The following is an 18,752-nucleotide window of genomic DNA, read 5'->3' on the forward strand; positions in this document are numbered from 1 at the left end:
TAAAATCCACGGTAATCTGGCAATAAGAACAAGTTTGTGGTTCTTTTATGGAGTGGGGATTTGACGTTAAAACCGTAGGCTCGGTCTTGACGGTTGACGTTTGACGTCGGAACGTAACAGTTGAGATTAGTTTGTCATTAATATTAAATTTCCAACTCTGATGTGAAAATGTCAAACTTTAAGGACAATGAAGACGGTTTGTATTTATTTTATAACATTTCTAAGGTTAAAACTGACAAATATGTCATCTTATAAGCAACTATTAATCTGAAAATGAATTCAACTGCTATTTGAACTCTTAGAAGCTGTTGTTAGCTCACTTTAGACATGATGTGAGTGAAAAGTGAGAAAATCTAAGTGAAAATATGACTGCAACCTTCAAACCAACACTGATGCCTCTTTATGACCTTCAAAAGCAAACAAAACCATGAACAACAACACTGATACCTTCTGTGTTGTCATTTTTAATGCCTTCAACCACTCAGAGGGGGTAGGTGTCATACCACCTGATTGACATTTGTCTTTAAAAACACCCTTTTTCAGCTGTTTTCATGGCAAATAATCACATTGAGTGGTAAATCTGTCTGTAAAAAGACAGCAGGGTGAGGTTTTTGTTGAAAACACAATTTTTGCACGTACAGAACAAGAGATAAGAGGTATCACTTTGTCCACAAGTCAAAAGTTCCACAATCAAAAGTTCCTCATAGCAGCTATAATGATCTTTTCTCTGAGGAATAGAGGACCAACCTGGGCTGTCATTGACCAAGGCTGTAGAGGATGTGAGTCATCATGGGTACGCCCAGACTGTGGCCCTGGAGGAGAAACAGAAGATCCTCAGCTCCTTGCAGGTTCAGGCTCCACTTTATCCCTCTATTTCATCAGAACACAATGCATATTTGTACTGAGCAGACATATATATAATATATGAACGCAAAGGGCTTTTTATGGTCATTATGTTGGCAGTAGAATAGCCTTTACTGTGTGAGGGGGGAAAGTTGAGTGTCCAGTGTATATGTTGGCATTGACCCTCATTAAAATATGATCCTTTTCCAGTTGACTCTTAAAAATGTTGCGCTGGAGGATGAGGCGGTGGAGCAGGATCTGAAAGCCAATGTGAGGGATACCCTTCTGCTGAAAGGAGAGATGGAGCAGCTGGGCCAGCAGGTCACAGCACTGTATGGTCGCTGTGTTTCCATCAGCAAGGACATCAGCAATCTCCAGGTGGACATAAGCGAGGAGGAGGAGAAGGCTGGTGTGGCACTGGAAGGTTTCAACACTTACAGAAACAAGATGGAGACTCACAGAGCTGCTGCTCTGCGTGCTGCGAGCCAGACAGAGGCCAAGAAAGAGCTGGAGGAGAAGAGGGAGCTGGTTAGGATGCTGAAGGAGAAGAAAGAGGAGCTGAGGGAAGATTTAGAGAATCCCTATGGAAACACGGTGCAGATGGTGAAGGTGGAGAAACTTTAGGAACATATCTGTCCCTCCTTTCTAGTTACTTTCCCCTCTATGATAATCTTTTGTTTTGTGCTGACTTTTCAACAGAAAGAGATCGCTGCTCTTAATGAGGAGATCTCTGTGATGAGTAAGACTATTGAGGAGAAGAGGGAGAAACTGCATGAAGAGTCCACGCTTCACACTCACATAAAGAAAGACATAGCGGTAGGTACAGCAAAGTATAACAATGCACTAATAATCACGCTGAGCTGATTTTCAGAGACTAAAACTGAAGCCCAAGAAGAGGATGTGAGTTCCTGAGTTCCTGAGTCCCTCTATGAAAATGAATCTAAAATAAATATTCTTTCTGCTTCTTAAGATCCAGAACAAGCGCTATGAAGCCATCGTCAGGCGCCTCCACTGCCAGATGAGCAGAGCACAGGGAGTCCACAGGTAAAACATGAGTGATGAGAGCAGCTATAACAGCACTAATAAAAAGTGGGTGCATCTATTTAGGAATGAGTATTGCACTGAGCGCTTTGCAAGGAAGTTAAAGCCCCTGTGAGGCGTTCATGCCTTGAGCTACAAAGGAGCAAACAAGGCCATCAGGATTAAGACTGACTGTCCTTATAGAGCTATTTTTAATGTAAAAAACCACAGGCAGAGGGTAGGTGCAAGAGTTACTATCCTCTTTGTATTTCCTCCTATCATCTCTTTCATTTTTGACCTATCTCATCCTCATATTATTGATTGTATGTCTTCTGATTGCTCTTTTACTTCGTAATCATCACCTTTATCTTGCTTTTAGCTTTGAACTCTAATTCAGTGTATCTGTTCTCCTCAGGCAGCTGTCTGCAGATATCCACCACTTGGAGAGGCAGCTTGATGAGCTCAAGAGGCAGCAGGAGTCATCTCAGGGCTTGGCGGTTGGTGGTCATTAAACGTAAAGATAACTCATATTATATATCCAGACTAAATGCAGCCATGTAGTTGTTATTCAATGAATGCATGTCCCTACAAATGACCAGTAGAGAGCAGCCGTGTCAAAAAATTTGCAACCTCTTCTGTTCTGCTTCATCACAGAAGCCTTCATCACCCAGACTGTGGAGCAGTAGTTTATATTAATGCAGCAGTTGTTTCTGCGTGTTATTCATTAAATGTTCAAGTTTTGTTTCACAGAGAACACTGAGAGCGGTGAATAATTGCTTGTTTTGACTTGATTTCATTTCCTCTAATAACAGGACAGCAGGTTTCATTAAATCAAGGGCAGAGTCAGCGTGGCGTGGGATGGGATTTTTAGGGCCGGGCAGTGACAGTCAAACAGTGTGTCCACTCACTGTCCAAAAACAGTGACCCCCGCGCTCCACAAAAGCCAAGTGCCCGCTCTAACTGTCGAAAGCGATGATGTTGTTTTGGAACACGCTGTTCCAGCTGCCGCTTCACTGGGTGGCATGATGGTCTGCGAGGTGACAGCCACACTGCTGGGTAACAAGGGCGTGACTGTGCTACTTCAGCCAGAACTGCAAACTAATTAAACAGCAAAAAATGGCTTTTCACACAATTACTGCCCAACCATTATTTACACAACACCCTCTGAGAAACTCTGCTACTGTTGATATGAAGTGAATTTGATTGATTCCAACATTTGAATTGTGTTTCTGAAAATTGAACAGCTCTTCGCATTACTAGGATGATAAAATGTGCTTTTAAGGCCGAGAAAAGATTGAAAATATTAACAAATGTTGCAGGATACATTCTTAAGACTGAACAGGAGCAAACTGGATTTCTTCCAGCTTTAAAACACTGTTTAAAATGTCCTCCCACTGTTCTCTCATCAAGAAGTATTTATTTATTCTACACAAAGAACACAATGTTCACTACGTACACATGCTCATCTTAGGTGTTTGTAATGTGCTCTCATGTGTGTAGACCTGAGAGTTAGATAACAGCTCAGTTGTACTTTTTTTGTGTGTTTGATGATTCGCATTATTTCTTTTGAGTCACACCGAGTAACCACATTAACAGTTTAAACAATGAACGAGCACCACAATTTGAGCCTTAAAGCTCAACAACTTCTATGTTGACATTGTTGATGACTGTAAGTAACCCTAGGAGGGAGTAAGTGTCAATTATGAGCAAAACAGTTCCTCTAAGGAGCTTTGAAATCCATTTTTCTATCAGATATTTCAGTAAAAGTTCTGCAGTAGTGTCCTGTATAGTACTAAAATGAGCTGTTCTCTCTAATATGCATCAGGGGAGTCTGTCCAGCTTGCTGTACTGCGGCCCTGCTCTCCCTGGCTGACCTCATTAGAGTGTCGTCATCCTGACGGCCCTCTGCTCTGTCCTGATGACGCTGTTTGGCCCATTAAGTGCCAAAAAAACACTCACAATTTGACCCACAAGAGAGTTGGGTAAGTCCAATAGGCAGCAAACAGCCTTGAAACTCTTCCTTCAGGACAGTCCAGTGTGAAACATCCTGGAGGGAATCCACTGTATCTCCCCCTCCTCTTGAAAATGTATTTTCTCTCCATCATGTGCATTTCAAGGAGTTTCCATTCTGTGAGAAACTCTTCAGATTAACGCTGCTCATATCCTCCCGGTCCAAGCTAATTAAGCCGAGCTGATTAAGGAATGAATCCAACACCAGCCGTCCCCCACATGCTGCTTTTATTTATTTGGCTGTGACACATTTGTCGACTCCACTTTGGCATCAGCCGTCACTTTGAAATGTACTCGAGTGCTGAAGTGGAGAGCGGAGAGGGGGAGTTTAAACAACATTAGCCATGGAACAAAAAAACAATTAATCTAAGTGAGGGACGAACTGCCATGAGAGATGCTTTCACAGCTTTTAGACATACTTTGGAAACCCGGAGCTCTCTGACCGTGTCCTCGCCTCCTTTTTGGCTTTTTGATGAATTAATGCACCAACACAAATGCTTGGCAAGCTTTCTGAAAGCGCTGCAGAACGGCTGAGCTCCTTTAGTTCTCTGCAGTGCAATGTTTACCCGCTTTCCTTCGCCACTGCATCGGAGAAAGTAGTCCCAATATTTGTTTGGATGCTTGTAAAAAGCTGCGAGTCCAGCAGTTTATGTTTGCACCGTTAATGTCAGGCGATAAATCTTTACTCTAAAGGTTACACAAGTTATTAGAAGACAACAACCTGTCATTTAATTCCTGCTGCTCTTTGTTTGACACCGTTACAGCTTTGCATACCACAAATTAATGTGCAGCTTCATCTCGTGCAGGAGGACTTTACGACTGCTCGCTCCTCCTACTCTGGCGTGTGTGCTGTGAGGAAGTAGACCGTAGCTGACCTGCTTGACTTGCCTCTTGTAAATTCCTGATCTCTTACTAATACAGGTTGAGTGTTTCATTGCAGAGACTGGCATAACGGTAAAGGGGCTGATGCATTGTGGGAGTTTTCGTCGTTTAGTGAGGGTGTGTGAATCCTCCAAACGATCTCAGGTGCACCTGTTGCCCTCAGCGCTGGCTGATTTCCAAAAGCAGTATGTAGTTTCAATGCTTTTACATAACCTGCATAACGAGCCTTCATGTGATCCTGAATGTGCAGGTTTCAGCAGGTGCTCTCTCTCTCTCTCTCTCTCTCTCTCTCTCTCTCTCTCTCTCTCTCTCTCTCTCTCTCTCTCTCTGTCTCTCGCAAGGATGTTACCCCATCTCCTTGTGTGATGGTTATTTTAAACACGTCACTCTGAGGGATATCATTTCTTTAAGTGTTGTCACTCATCTGCATTGAGCTCATTACATTCCTGTCATGTGGATCGGCCTCTGAATCTACGCTGCCAGCTGCTACACTTTTACAATGCAGGTTGGCTGTGTGCCTGCACTAAAGGTCTTGTGAGGACTGTTTCTAAGAGGCATCTTTAAAACCTTTCAGAGATAAACACTCCTTTATGAACTCAGAGTACTTCCAAGGACAGGTCACACACACATCCGAGTATCCAATAATTCACAGCATCTGTAAACAACATGGAGGATATTTTTAACGACTGAACGAGACATCGAACAAATCGACAGCATGGTGTGAGCCTCGGCAGAGCTACAGGACAGGTTGAGTGAGGTGAAAATGTCAACAGGAAACTTGCAGGAAAGAGGAACTTATACAGGCGCTGCTGGTATTGTCAGCCTTCTGAGAATGCCGACGGACAAGGCTAATGTCTAAACTTCACCGTGAGTGAAACATTCACTTTAATGTTAATCTGTTAGTAAGCAGGCTGCCATGGAAGTACTACTACCTGTGCAGACACTCAGATTTTACAACAGGCTTATTGCTTGCCTCTCCACAGTCAGGTGTTTCTTCCCGCCTGTACTATCTGTGATTATTTTAGACTTTATTTCTATTCCTAAACTCCACAACCCTTCACCGGTTCTGACTCGCTCCCAGCAGCTTGTGAGGAGGAGGAGTGAGCAGGCCATGCACTTCACCTCAAGCGATTGTTTGTGAACACAATCAGCTGAGCAAAGATTCCTTTTGCGACATCAGCTGCTGAGTCACACCCTAGAGAAGGCGGGATGAGCTGACTTTCAGAAAAAGGGACTTACAGGAAGGACTGGAGGGTTTCTGATTGAGACTTTAAGCTTCTCCTAATTGTGTTGCTGTGTTTTTAAGAAGCTCAGCGCCCTACAGGTCCCTCCACCCCTCAAGCGACAGCTCAGTCACCTTGAGTAGAGATTCATCTCCTGACACTGAGAGGAGTTTATTTACCTGCTTTTGTTAGGCAGGTCGTTACAGGCTCTGTAAAGAGATCGGACCTCTCTGTCTCTCAGAGAGGTAATCCTGATTTATGAGACAGGTCCACGTCAGTCACAGTGGGGACAATAAGTTGTGTATTTTACGCTTGGATGACTATATTAAAAATAAGTGGTGAGGGGAAATCCCTCTGAAGGCCGAGTTGAACACCCAGGGGAGACCACTGTGACTCTGCAGGACTTTAATTGCTCCCATTGGTTCTTGTTAGACTAAACAGCAGCATCACACGCACACTATAGTTTACAGACAAAACCTTCTGACTGTAAACATCCCGCCTTCCTCTCATGCTGCGTTTATCTCCTCAGATATAATAATGATTCACCGTGACTAAGTCCTTCCTCAGGTCTTGTCTCCTTGGAGCTTTCACAGGGTGGGTCTCCAGGGTGTGTTTTTGTTTATACTCCACAGGTTTGGCCCTTCTCTTGACTCAGGCTACACACAGAAACCAGGTTAAGCTGTCATGAGTTATTCCAGGGTGTGGTTTGGGCGCTAATCTGAGGAATGTTTTGATCTGCACAGGCATGAACCGGCCCACAGTGTGAGCGTGACTTTGCGGCGGGAATGTGGGATACGAGTCTTGAAGAGCATGACGTAGCTGAAAGGTCTCCAGTAAATAGCGCGGGCCAGAAATAGATGTAATAAAGGAAAGCTTTAACAGACAGAGGCGCCTGGGACGGAGCCCCACCCGGCTGTGTACCTGAGCAACGCAAACAAACACACTCAGACTCACACACACCAATCCTGAGTCTTAGTAAACTTAGCAGATAACAGCACAGGTTTAAATCTTTGTGATGACACGTCCAGTAAGTCTTTATCTAAAAACCAGCTTCTATTATATAACACACGTGGGCATCTTGCTTTTAGAGACATGCCTGCTTGCCTACAGAAGATGCGACATAAACAGATTTATTTAGACTCACATGAATCATGAACACATGAAACTGACAACAACATCCATACAGAGTGTGATGTATACGGCCCCCTGCCAAATGTATGTCTGGAGGCGTGCAGTCAGTGTTTCACTCCCACCTAAAAGAACACTGAGTCACTCTTCTAAATGGTGCTGCTCAGCTTTTTACAATCTTAAATCACACAGCAGAGATGGAGGAGCATTGTGAGCGTGAAATTAGTGAAACCACACTCCTGCACAAGACTCCAGAACAGTTCCAGAAGTCCTCCACTTTGCTAGAGTTTCTCCTGCCAGCTCCTGAGTAACATTCATAACATGCGACCAGCGGGAACCCCGATGTGTGATGCGTAACAGGCTGGATTAAAATATCTGAGGCTGAAGGAGGAGAATCAAGTCCATCTGTTTACATGTAGGACTGATATGAGTCGTCACAGCGTAGGTCTCTCTTTCTGGGTCTGAAAATATCACACTGTGGCTCTCGCTGCATGATTCTGATGTCATCTTCTGCCTCCAGAGATTTGTCCCTAAACTCAGATTGTCTCCTTCATTGAGGCCTCAGATAACGCAGATTCCTTCCTCCCTTTTCTGCAGACTCTGATTCAGCGTTTGTTTGTGTGTTGAGTAATTAAACACGTAGACTCTGTTTTTATCCCTTCTCTGGTTTAAGTGGTTGATTAGTTTGTGCGTGTTCAGCACTCTGCAGCAGAATTATCTTGTGTAACGTCTGCGTGAGTCCCAGACTCTGTCTGTGCATTAAATATTAATAACACATGTCTTCTTCTTCGTCTCTTTGAAGTGAACAGCTTTGTCTGGGCTGAGGCGGGCGGGGTGTGTATTATTATTAAAGCAACATATTCCACAACAGGAAATGTAATCTGATGAGGTCGAGATGATCCAGATTAAAGCAGTCTAATCTGAAAGCCGTTCCCCCCAAATATCCTGAAGTTGTGAGAAGTGTTTGTTTTGATATGTGTTGTGAAATGCATAGTCAGACAGCCCGCTTTAACAGCATTGTAAATAAACACTGCAGTCTAGGACACTGGATGCTTTACATGCCAAACTGCGCCGCAAGTGATGAGGACGCTTGTTCAGCTCCTCTGCAGCGAGAAAGTAGGGCAGCTAGGGGGAGCAGCAGGGAGTCCCAGGTCGACCATTACGTCACGGGAACAAGAGTGCGTGCGAGTGAGGGGAGGGGGGCTCTGCCTCGGCTTGTTTCCTCTCTGTATCCTAATCGTAGACGGAACACTGGGGCAGTAAATTATGAATGAAACAGAGAAGGAAGCAGTGGTGGGACGGATCTAGACCCAGAGTTCCTCCTCTCTTCCCTACAGTATCGTTTTCTTGCTCCCATATAGAGATGGTAAAGCTCTGCTCTGTCCTGTACACGCTGTTCCCTATTTATTCCCTCTCTCTCACACCCCCACAAGAAACCGCAGCTGCTGCTTTATCACTCTGTGCAGGTTTTTTTTATTCCCATTCGGCATAGTGCCAATGAAAAACATGAACATCCTCCCCATTCGCCCGCCCTGTTCTGTTCCTGAAATGTTCCTATATGACCAGGAACAAAAAACAAACCTTATAGTTAGATGGACATCCAGCTATTGTATGAGGACAAAGATTACAAAACACCCCAGAGAACCCTGAACATACTGATTCATACTGCTACCTTGTCCTCACCTAGCTGCTGCAGGTTTACATGGTCAGAGGACATGAGACATCTGTCAACTTAAGACAGCTTCTGGCTTAATGAGGATCAATAATTCGGTCTATATCAGTCTGAACATGTGACACAAAGAGTCCACGGCCTCATGGATATATCAGAGCTTTCTGAAAAGCTGATTGCGACTTGGATGATCTACCTGATTCAGATATGAACACATCAGCTTGTATTGAAACGCACACACTTTTTAAACACACTTCTAAAAGCAGCAACCGAAACAATGACAAAGAGGAGGCCCCTCGCTTCATGGCTGCACCTCTTCTGTGGCTCCACACCGAGATAAACACATCATGCAAACAAACCCGGCAGCCTTTTTAAACCCCTGCTTGTGAAGAGGCCGCTTGTTTACCACTCAGTAGTGTACACCAGGTGTGTGTGTGGGTGTTCAGACGCCAATGTTTGCCTTTTTTTCCTCCTGCTGCTGTGTGTGTTTTCTGTAAGAGAACATCAGCTGGCTGCAGGCCTGCATGAAACATTTGCTTACAGAGCCTGAAGTGGAGGAGAACATCCAAGAAGTGGAGCTCATTTTTTGGCCTCGTCACAGAGAATATGCTGATGTGTTTCATTCCAGCATGTCAGTCGTTTGGCTCCTACAAAGACAGACCCCCTCAGGGAGTAATCCTTCAAAAAACGTGTCGCATTACGAGCTCTGCTGTCACGTCTTTGTCTTTGTGTTGGTGAGTGGCGACAGCAGCGAATGTCACGTTAGCTTTAACACTTTGGATTGTAAAAGTGACAAATTACACACGAAGCAGTGAGTGGGTAAAAAAAAGCAGCAGTTTCCTCCTTTCAAAGCTCTCCACATGTACAGCTTTTTAACACGCTGTGCCCACACTCGGCCGTTTTCGTGACTGCATCTGAAACACTGACCCCTCCTCTGCTTTTGTTCGCCGTCTCTCAAAAGCTCCCACTACAGTTCGTGTGTGTGTTTCTTTATGCGCAATTTATCAGTCTGAGGTGGTGTGAGCCGTGCCAAGCTTCAATTCCCACATTTCTAACGTTACAAACACAGTAAGGAGAGCTTGTTTGTGGAACATTTTGAAGAAGAGGAGAGGAGATATGGATTGTAGTGGGAAGCTCAGCGTGTGTCAGAGGCTTTAAATCAATAGTGACAAATGACAATGTACAACAGAGAGAGGGAGTGTGAAAGAGACGTTTAAAGAGTGTGTTAATGACATGAGAATATTTCAGTTCTATGAGCGCTGATTGAAGAGAGAGCAGACGTGTCAGTTCATGGTGGTAGAGCTCTGGAGGTGTAATTAAATACATTTCAGGGCTTTTGTTCAGAGAGAACTCACCACATATGGAAAATGAAAGGACAGTGTTAGTGTTAGATGACAAGTAGCTGCAGTTTAATGTGAAAGTATTCAATTTAGATGCCTTGCAATCAGGATATGGGTTTTCTTGAGCTGGTACTGATAAGATTATCGATATTTTTCATATTAAAAAATGTATATTTTATGCAAACCTGAGGATAAGACAGGCCAAGACTTATTGAGCAAAGATGCAATCAGGAGCCTTTTCAGGTGACTTATAGAATTGGTTGAGACATTTATAAAAACAGCTCCAAATTCTGATGTTTTTTCCTGTAAGTGTCCGTTAAGTACTTTGGGATTTACCCCTCGTGTCTCTGTATCTGCTGCTCTTTAAATGCCACGTCTTCAGAAATCCAGAACAATCTGTTTCCACATATTCAGGTTACGAACACGTCTGAGAACTGGCAGCTTCTTCCAAACTGTGGCAGTATTTCACACTCTATCTGATGGCCTGTTTCAGGTCAGAAAGCACAACGATGGGAACATCTTCATATCTGAAGGGGGGAAACATTTTGTTCTCATAGGCAGCTGCTGTTTCCTCCCCAAACTGAGACATATGTACATGTTGTTATTTGTGTACATTTCACAACTGCATCAGCACTCAATGATGGCATCTCAACACCACATCCTATACACTGCAGGCTCTATGTGTCTCGTGCCTGGAGCTCATATGTAATGCAGCTCAGCACCTGTTCTGTTGGCCAAGTCCACATGAGGACACAGTGTCCTACTGTCTGACCACGCTGAGAAATATTAAAGACAATGCACAGAATGTGTGTCTCTCTGGGCGGACACTTAGCTGCTGTGTGTGTGTGTGTTTGTGTATGTGTGAGTGAGAGAGTGCGTGCCAGTAGGATGTATACTATATGTACAGACTGTGCTGGAACACCCTGTACTTCTCAAAGCCTAAAACCCCTCAGCTAAAAGAGAGGAGGGGGAGGCGAGGACGGGGGAGGCGAGGAGGGATTCACTATGCTGCGTGGCCCAGAGTGGAGTGACCTAAATATCAAGTCAGCATATGTGAGAATCTATCAGATCTTTGTGCTTCAACTCTAAGTCTGTGGATTGATTAGTTCATATAAAAAGAAGGTGGACGTCTGCTTCTGTTTTTTGTCTCTTCAGACACCTTAAAGAATAAAAGCCTTATATTACACAGAGCAGGCGCTGCTTTAGTCTCATCAATCCCAGTGGAACATATTTGATTCTTCCAACTTCTATGCAGCGTTATCATTCCACAAGAAGGAGAAGCACATTTTCAAAGTCTATTTTTGAGGAAGTAATTCTTGCGACTGTAGATGTTTTGGTGGCGACTGTGGTCAACTCACAAAACTCTCAAACAATGAAGCTTCTCTGACGGACGGAGACAGATTTAAACGTGTTGTTAAACTTTGGTACATCATGTTGTGAAACTCTCTTTCTATGCAGCAGAAAAAATACTTTGTGTCAGTCTCACAAACTCGTGATGGTAGTAGTATCAACTGGAGTCTCGCCTTTTGATTGGCTGATGCACAAATCAATGATGTAATCTTGCTGCATAAAAACAGTTTCACATACAACGTCGGTATCACATGACTAACTCTACACCTTGCAGAGCTGATCAGTCCGATATGTTAATTCTCGGTATCCATGTATGTGCAGGATCTCCTCTCCGCTCTGTTTGTGCTCCTTTCTCTTTCTCGCCTCTGCCTCCCCTTTTCCTTTCCTTGCTGCTGATGTTCCCTCCACGTGCCGCTGCTCTGCCTGGAGCAGGGCTGCAAACGTGCCAGGGACAGACACATTTTTAGGAAGGAGAAATTTAAAGGGAGCACATCAGATTTGGAGAAGATCATCCTGTCTTTTTTCTTGTGAAGTTAGAGCCACGGCACAGAGTTTGTCTTTAAATGATCTACTGGGCAAGGAGCTGCTTTCACATTAAGATTGAGGATAAAGGAGATATGAAGGGAGCTCTAATAGATTAATTGTCACACTGACCTTAATTGACAACAGATGCAACTATATTTACCATATAATACAGATCACAGTGTAAGCACTGCCCTGGACCTTGATAGATGTACTAGCTGTGCCCTGAGATGGAACTGTGTGTGCTCACAGTAGGGGTAACAACATGATTGGATACCTGATCCATTGCTGACTATCACGCTACCATCATGATACAATGATTCTGTGATAACTGACACATTAAAGATAATCATTACAGAATCAGATCATCTGAAGATTACAAAATAACCTTTAAAGAGTAAAGTGCAGGATCAGGGCCTGTGTCCTTTTGCAGATCTTCTGGGACCATACTGAACATTTGGATTGAAACCTGGCAAAGACAAAGTAATGGTTTAAGGATGAAGCTAAATAGAAGAAATTGCAAGTCTTGTAAAAGATCACCAGACGTGGAAATGAGAGCGAGGCGAGAGGTGAAGGATGGCACAATGGAGGAAAAAAGAAGACGGCTGCTGATTCTTCCTCCTGTCTCAGAAATAGGAAGCAAACAGGAGACACTGCAGTGATAGAAGCTGACCTCAGGCTGCGTTTGTGTGCGTGTGTTTATATCTGAGCGCGTGTGTGTGGTTGAACATTATGTACCAGACGTGAGCTGACTGAGGTTTTAAGGACGTGGAGAGCGCGCAGGAGTCGACTTATAGAAGCAGTGAAAATAAATGAAGAGCAAAAGAGAGAGAACAAGAAGGTGCAGAGGAAGCTGAAGAAGATGCGAGAGTAAATGTGTCTCTGAGGAGAGTCAGGGTTTGTTTACCTCTGCTGTGTCAAGTTATCTGCACACGCAGCACACCCTCTTCCAGCCCCTGCAAACAGAGAGTGGGGTTTGTATGTTTTTGTGAAGGGTAGACGAGCAGATGTCAACCACATGAAACCTTTAGTCACTTATTTACTCAAAGCATCCGACATCTGGGCTGATCCAGGGTCAGGTTTACTAGATCTGTGCTCCTACTTTGTTCAGAGGCCTCAGGGGTTCTCTGCCATTTGGCGCACACCTGCTCAAACACACCCGCTGTGGTTCATTAGCATAAAAGGAAAAAGTCTGAGCTCCAGCACACGTGAAATTAATAATGCAGGATTGATTTGAGTCTTTCTCAGTGAGGTCACTTTTACATCGATCCTCACTCTGAGCTATTTCAGAGTCTGCTGTGGTTTTGGGTCACATTACTGTCACACAAGGGCGAGACTTCTCCTTCCTCCTACCGCTCTGCTGTGCGGAGAGGATTTGTCCGTGTGCAGTCGGAGGAAGGACGTACTAAATGCTCACGCTGGCATTGTGACAGCTTCTCTGATTGTTAAGATCAGCACATTGTCGGAGGACAGTCTGTCTCCTCTTTACTTCACCGAGCAGTCGATGCAAGCCTGTGCACTATGGATGCTGAGTGTGAAGCAGTTATCTCTGCTCTGAATCCTGCCTGTCCTCTGCAGCACCTAGACTGTGCCTGATTGAGTTATTTGAAGTCAGATGTCAGTCTGAAACAATGGGACTGTGATTGACTTTGAGGAGGCTTATCTTTCCTAGCTCCTAATCATGAAACAATCATAGTGCAGAGATTTCTCCTGCTGTAGCTCACTCATTAAGTTTTGTTTACCATGAGTTGTTTAAAGCTCCTGTGAGGAATTTCTAACCAGTTATAAAACACATTGGAATTAACAGTGATGCCTCTTTATGACCCACCAAACAACTCCCTTAGCATAAAGACCAACAATTTCTATGGTGGGATATTTAGAGCCTGCATATAACCACAGGGGCTTGTCCTGCCACGCCTCCTATCGTTTCTCTGCCTTCATGTGTCAGATATTGTGTCTAAATGAATCAGATGGACGCCCAAATAACACAACTCACATTCTCAACTCTTTCCCTCAATATTCCATCATCACACGAAGGTGATCCACACGTAAACAAGGCTTGTTAAAGACGCAGTGTTCACATTTAAGGTAAGACATCAACGCATGAACAGGAAGGACGTACTGAAGGCTAGGTGGCCTCAACTCCACCTCTTTGCAAACAACCAATATTTAGTTGGAGTCGGCATTTCTAATATGGTGACCTCCATCTGTGGGCTTCATAACGCCTCTTCATAGACTAATAGGTGGCATTACTGAGACTACGACCATGTTTTAGTTTAGCTAGTCAGCCGAGCATGCTGAAGATTCCAGCTCTTGTTGTTGTTACTACATGAACCCATTGGCCATGACTACACTTAGTTTTCTCCCACAGACAAAGGGGACAAAGGGTTTGGTTTTGTGGCGTATTCGGTGACAAAGTTGCGATGTATGTCAGAGACACAGCGGTGACGTGGTCAGACGGGGTCAGACTTCAGCTGCGTGTTTGAACTCTGATGTTCGTCTGGACTCTCAACACGTGCGGTTTCTTTTTATTATGTCTCTGCAGAGTGTTTAATTTAAGTGTCTTTCTTAGGAAGTCTCACACTAAAACAAACACATGACATTCATTTAAACTTTACAGTCAGACACCCGCCGGACTCAAAGTCCTTGAAGCGACCCCCTTTAATAAACGGGAACGCTCTGTGCCATAAACAACCTGATTAAGAGGAAAGCTCTTTACGTGGATGTGGCGTTGTTGGGGCTGCTGTTGTCTCTCCTGCTGTGTGTGTTCGACAATGGTGTAATGACTGTCTGGCTGCATTTAAAGGACACACACACACACACACACACACACACACACACACACACATAGGCACAGACAGACAGACACAAATTCAGCGTATGTCAGCCAAAACAAACAAAGGATTACAGAGAAGTGCACTCGAGGAGAATTGAAGTTTCAATACAGTCACTCTTGTGTGTTTAGAGCAGCTTTAGTTGGATGAATGTTGCTGTTTTTACGCTCAAATTAAAAGAAGACAAAGTGAATCAAAGTGAAAAAAGATGAAACTAAGAGAGCAAAATACAGCAGAGGTCATCTCTCCTCTGTTTTTGTTTTGTTGTCCCTGGAAATCCTCAACACCAAACATAAACAGAAACTACTCTTGCTAAAACAACAATGACTCAGACGTTTACAAACGAGTCAAACTGGACTGACATGAAGCAGGAATGCTTCACCTGAGTGAAGGAAAGTCATTACCAAAGTTGAGTAAAAAGAGAGAATGAAGTAGGAGTCTGATTATTCCACCTCTTAAGGCATGAAGTCAGATTGTAGTGTTAAAACTTCCTCTGCTGTAACATCACATCCAGAGTGAGAGAAGGTGCTGAGGGGAGGAAAAGTGGAGGACAACACAGGGGGATGTAATCCCCCATAATCCCCTTCTCTCCCCAGTGGGGCGTCTGCTTCGTGTCTCCCTCTCAGTACGAGCCTCTGTGTGCACTTTGTTTTGAAATATCAGACGTCTCCTGCCCTGAGGCGGGGGCACGTGTCTCTGAGAAATGTGACTTTGGGCAGAGGACAAGCGAGGACAAGGACGTAGTGAGGAAGCAAACAAGGACAGTGGAGGTGAGCTGTAAAGACTCAAAGCACCCTTACAGACATGCTGCTGCAGTGATACTATTTTTACAGACGTTTATACTGCTTCAATCTGATAAATAAGTGATGTTATAGACAGACAGAGTGAAAGAAGGTCAAAGTGTTTTTCCACACTGTCTCTGAATGTGCTTCTTTCAGGTCATTTTAAAATAAGCACATAGATGTGGCGCTGTAAGGAATAAATAGATATTGTTGATACAATGCCAGCTGAGTTTGGCACAGAGTGACTGCAGGGTGGAGTGTTTATATTGAGTTTAAGACAGCAAACATATCTGGTTTGGAAGTCAAGATGTGAATCAAGAGTTATATATGATGTTGGAGGTTCATAATATTTCTGTTCTCTCTCTTCTCTATGAAAAAGGAGGTGGTGGGGAGGTAGAGCGTACAGCCTTGGACCTTCCAAGGGATCGTTGGAGGAAAAGGAGATGGAGTATGGCCGGCTACATTGTTATGATGTCACCTGACGCAGCAATTGCCATCTGGCTTACACTCCCACCTACCAAGTCCTGTTGGTAGTGGAAACACAAACAAGATCATGCCATGCACTAAACAGTACCAAAATGCACACAACCAAACCGGCCCGCTTGGTGGACTCGCAGTTCAAACAGACGGAGTTCATATGTCTCTATTTATGTGCAGAAGCATGTTCACACCTCCCTTCACATGCTGCTCACACACACACACACACACACATCTACATTTAGCCCCTTCATCCAATTAACTGCATAGTGAAGCAGGTTTATTTTCCCAGGATGTCCACGGTTTGCGACAACTTCTAGTGGTCGGCGCCACGTGGTCCCTTTACACGACTCACGTCTTGTGTGTGTGTGGATTCTCTGGGGCCCGGGTTGGCAGCCGACTTAAGTTAAAAGTAGGTGCTGATTTAGCGCACATGTTTGAGTGTGTGAGTGTGTGTGTACATGTGACAGAAGTCAAGACTTCACATACACGAGGTGGTTTGTGTGAATGGACAGGATGTACCAAAGGATGCTGGACTGGCTGTAGACAGGGTTCTCGCTAAACCTTGTTACTCTTAGCTTTAGATTTGAGAAACTTGTGATTGTAATTGTCATTTCTTAAAAAATAAAACAGATTTCTGATATTCACTGAAGAGAAACAGCACCTCAAGCTTTTTCTTTCCCTTTCTTGCAGATTTGAAGGAACCAAAACCAAACAGGGCCTCAGTTCAGACTGAACTCGCCCAAGCTGTCCCCCATGATCAGAGAAAAATCTAACCAATCAAAGCTTTTTGAGATAAAATCATAAATGAACATCTGACTTGTTGGGAAATGTCTCTAATTAGTGTGACAAACAGGAACTGCGACACAGATACGTGACAGATTTTATCTCATATTATTACCCAACTCTGTTAAATACTTGATTCTGATTGGTCAGCAGCACAGCGACACCAGGGACGCCCTGACACTCTTCAGAGTCTGCTTCAGGCGGGTCTTGAGAGCCAGGATATCACAGTTATCAGACCCAGATGTGAGAGCATTTCCTCCAAACTAATCTCTTATCTGTTTATGGTGCTGCTGGATGTCAGATCTCACAGCGATCAGAACACTGATAACAGCTTTTTCTTTCTGAGTGTGTACAAACAAGAAGTGTGTCTCTTACACCCAGCTCCGGACATGGTTTAATCCCTGCAGAGTGTGGCCTCCCTGACAGTCTGGGCGCTCAGGGTTTAACCAGCAGGCCACCTGCTTTCTCAGCAATAAGGAAGAGCACAGAGGGTGGTCCAAAAAAAAGGGGGCGTAAAGAGGATTTTTTTTGGGGTCGATTTTGGGGCAGAGTGGTCTTTGTGTGTCTGGAAACAGCAGGCCAGATTCAAGATTACTGGTCTGTGTGTCTTTCTACAAAACAGCAAATTCATGACTCCTTTGAGAGGTGTTAGTATCACAAAGCTGTGCAGATAGAAAGAACTGAGACAGTACTTGAGTGATCGCTGCCCTTAATGTAAATAATTGCCCTCCATGTTTGTCCAAACATGTCCAGCAGCACAAACAGCCAGGGTTAATCCGCGTGTGATCCCTCGGCCTAAGAGAACATCCTGTACCCGCCGCAGCGGTGAAGAAAACACCTTTTGTCAATGAAATGGGATTTGCGAAAGTGCCATCTGGACGCAGGAGCAGCAGCAGAGTCTGATCCACTGAGAAGACCGGCCAGAAGAGCCAAGGTCAGGGTGCAGGGATCAGACCGACCTGGGGAAGGAGAGCGGAGTGGGCGGAGTGGGAGGGGTCAGGGCAGGGCAGGTCGAGGCCTTTTTAGAGATGTACATTAGATCAGTGAACATCACTAATTAGATTGTGTCTCTTAACGTAAGCTCTTTATCTCTCAGGTCACATTTTAATTATAACACTGTCACCTTCAAAACATAGACGTCTATCACTTTATGAGTGCATTATATTTAGTTTAAGTGTTACATTTATGTTAAATCACAAGTCTCCACTCCACCTGCAAGTTAACTCACCAGACCACACCTGATCAACCAAGCCACGCCCCCAACACTATAAAAGCCTGCACACAAGCCTTTGGTTCCCTTTTCCCTCCAAAGCTGGCATGTGCCAGTGACTACTGTGTCGAAATGTTTGTGCCATGTGGTTTGGAAGAATTACCTGGAGTGGATGCATTACTGATGTAAGTGACACCTTATTTCTGTTTTATCTTTATCAGTATTATGTGACATTGTTTATTTAGATATTTAACATCTCCTTTTTTTCCTCTTTTGTTTGTTATAGCAAAAATCATCCACATCCAAATCCACTCCTTTGTCAGCACTGAGCTGATCCTTTCTGTTGAAAATGAATCTTCGAAACCTGCCCTGGATCCTGTGTGTTTGACTGCACACCACACATTGTTCTGTGAACCAGCATCAAGAGGAAACAAACATTTTACAATTTGAGTAGCTAGAAGTTTTATTATGTCCTTTCCTTTCCTTTCCTAATTTATTGTATTATTTCCTGTTTTATTTTAAATAAATAAAACCGGAAACCCTAATTAGTCTTTATATGTAAGAATTAAGCTGCAAATATTCTAAATCTATTTTAAAGTCTCATTAAACCTCGCTAAATGCGCATGCTCCATGCTAAATGCTACTACCACGCTGCCAGCATGAGGGTCCACGTGGG

The 18,752-nt window shown here is 44.0% G+C and overlaps 1 protein-coding gene across 8 annotated transcripts; it reads left to right on the top strand.

Annotated features, from left to right (window-relative positions):
* The first annotated feature begins 63 nt into the window (after positions 1 to 63).
* Positions 64 to 18,621, top strand: LOC117808093 (coiled-coil domain-containing protein 122-like). 8 transcript variants are annotated; one of them, XR_004630144.1, is made up of 10 exons: positions 64 to 196; positions 739 to 848; positions 1,054 to 1,452; positions 1,543 to 1,659; positions 1,814 to 1,887; positions 2,279 to 2,377; positions 15,983 to 16,133; positions 16,373 to 16,492; positions 16,774 to 18,261; positions 18,363 to 18,621. XR_004630144.1 is itself a non-coding variant. In XM_034677579.1 (7 exons), the coding sequence occupies exons 1-6, from the start codon at positions 169 to 171 to the stop codon at positions 2,373 to 2,375; spliced, it is 825 nt and encodes a 274-aa protein (XP_034533470.1). In that variant the 5' UTR covers positions 64 to 168; the 3' UTR covers positions 2,376 to 2,377; positions 15,983 to 16,723. The 8 variants fall into 8 exon arrangements, 6 of the variants coding, with proteins under 6 accessions (XP_034533470.1, XP_034533471.1, XP_034533469.1 ...); XR_004630143.1 differs by having other exon boundaries at positions 15,983 to 16,492; XM_034677579.1 differs by lacking the exons at positions 16,774 to 18,261; positions 18,363 to 18,621 and having other exon boundaries at positions 15,983 to 16,723.
* Positions 18,622 to 18,752: the final 131 nt, after the last annotated feature.

The sequence above is a fragment of the Notolabrus celidotus genome, chromosome 24 (assembly GCF_009762535.1).
Source record: "Notolabrus celidotus isolate fNotCel1 chromosome 24, fNotCel1.pri, whole genome shotgun sequence".
Taxonomy (NCBI): Eukaryota; Metazoa; Chordata; class Actinopteri; order Labriformes; family Labridae; genus Notolabrus; species Notolabrus celidotus.

What these genes read in the sequence shown, in the direction of transcription:
- LOC117808093 (XM_034677579.1), top strand. Translation starts at nt 169, where the DNA reads ATGTCAAACTTTAAGGACAATGAAGACG. An exon ending in AGATCCTCAGCTCCTTGCAG is followed by an intron (nt 849 to 1,053) that starts GTTCAGGCTCCA and finishes ATCCTTTTCCAG; the next exon opens with TTGACTCTTAAAAATGTTGC. An exon ending in ACACGGTGCAGATGGTGAAG is followed by an intron (nt 1,453 to 1,542) that starts GTGGAGAAACTT and finishes ACTTTTCAACAG; the next exon opens with AAAGAGATCGCTGCTCTTAA.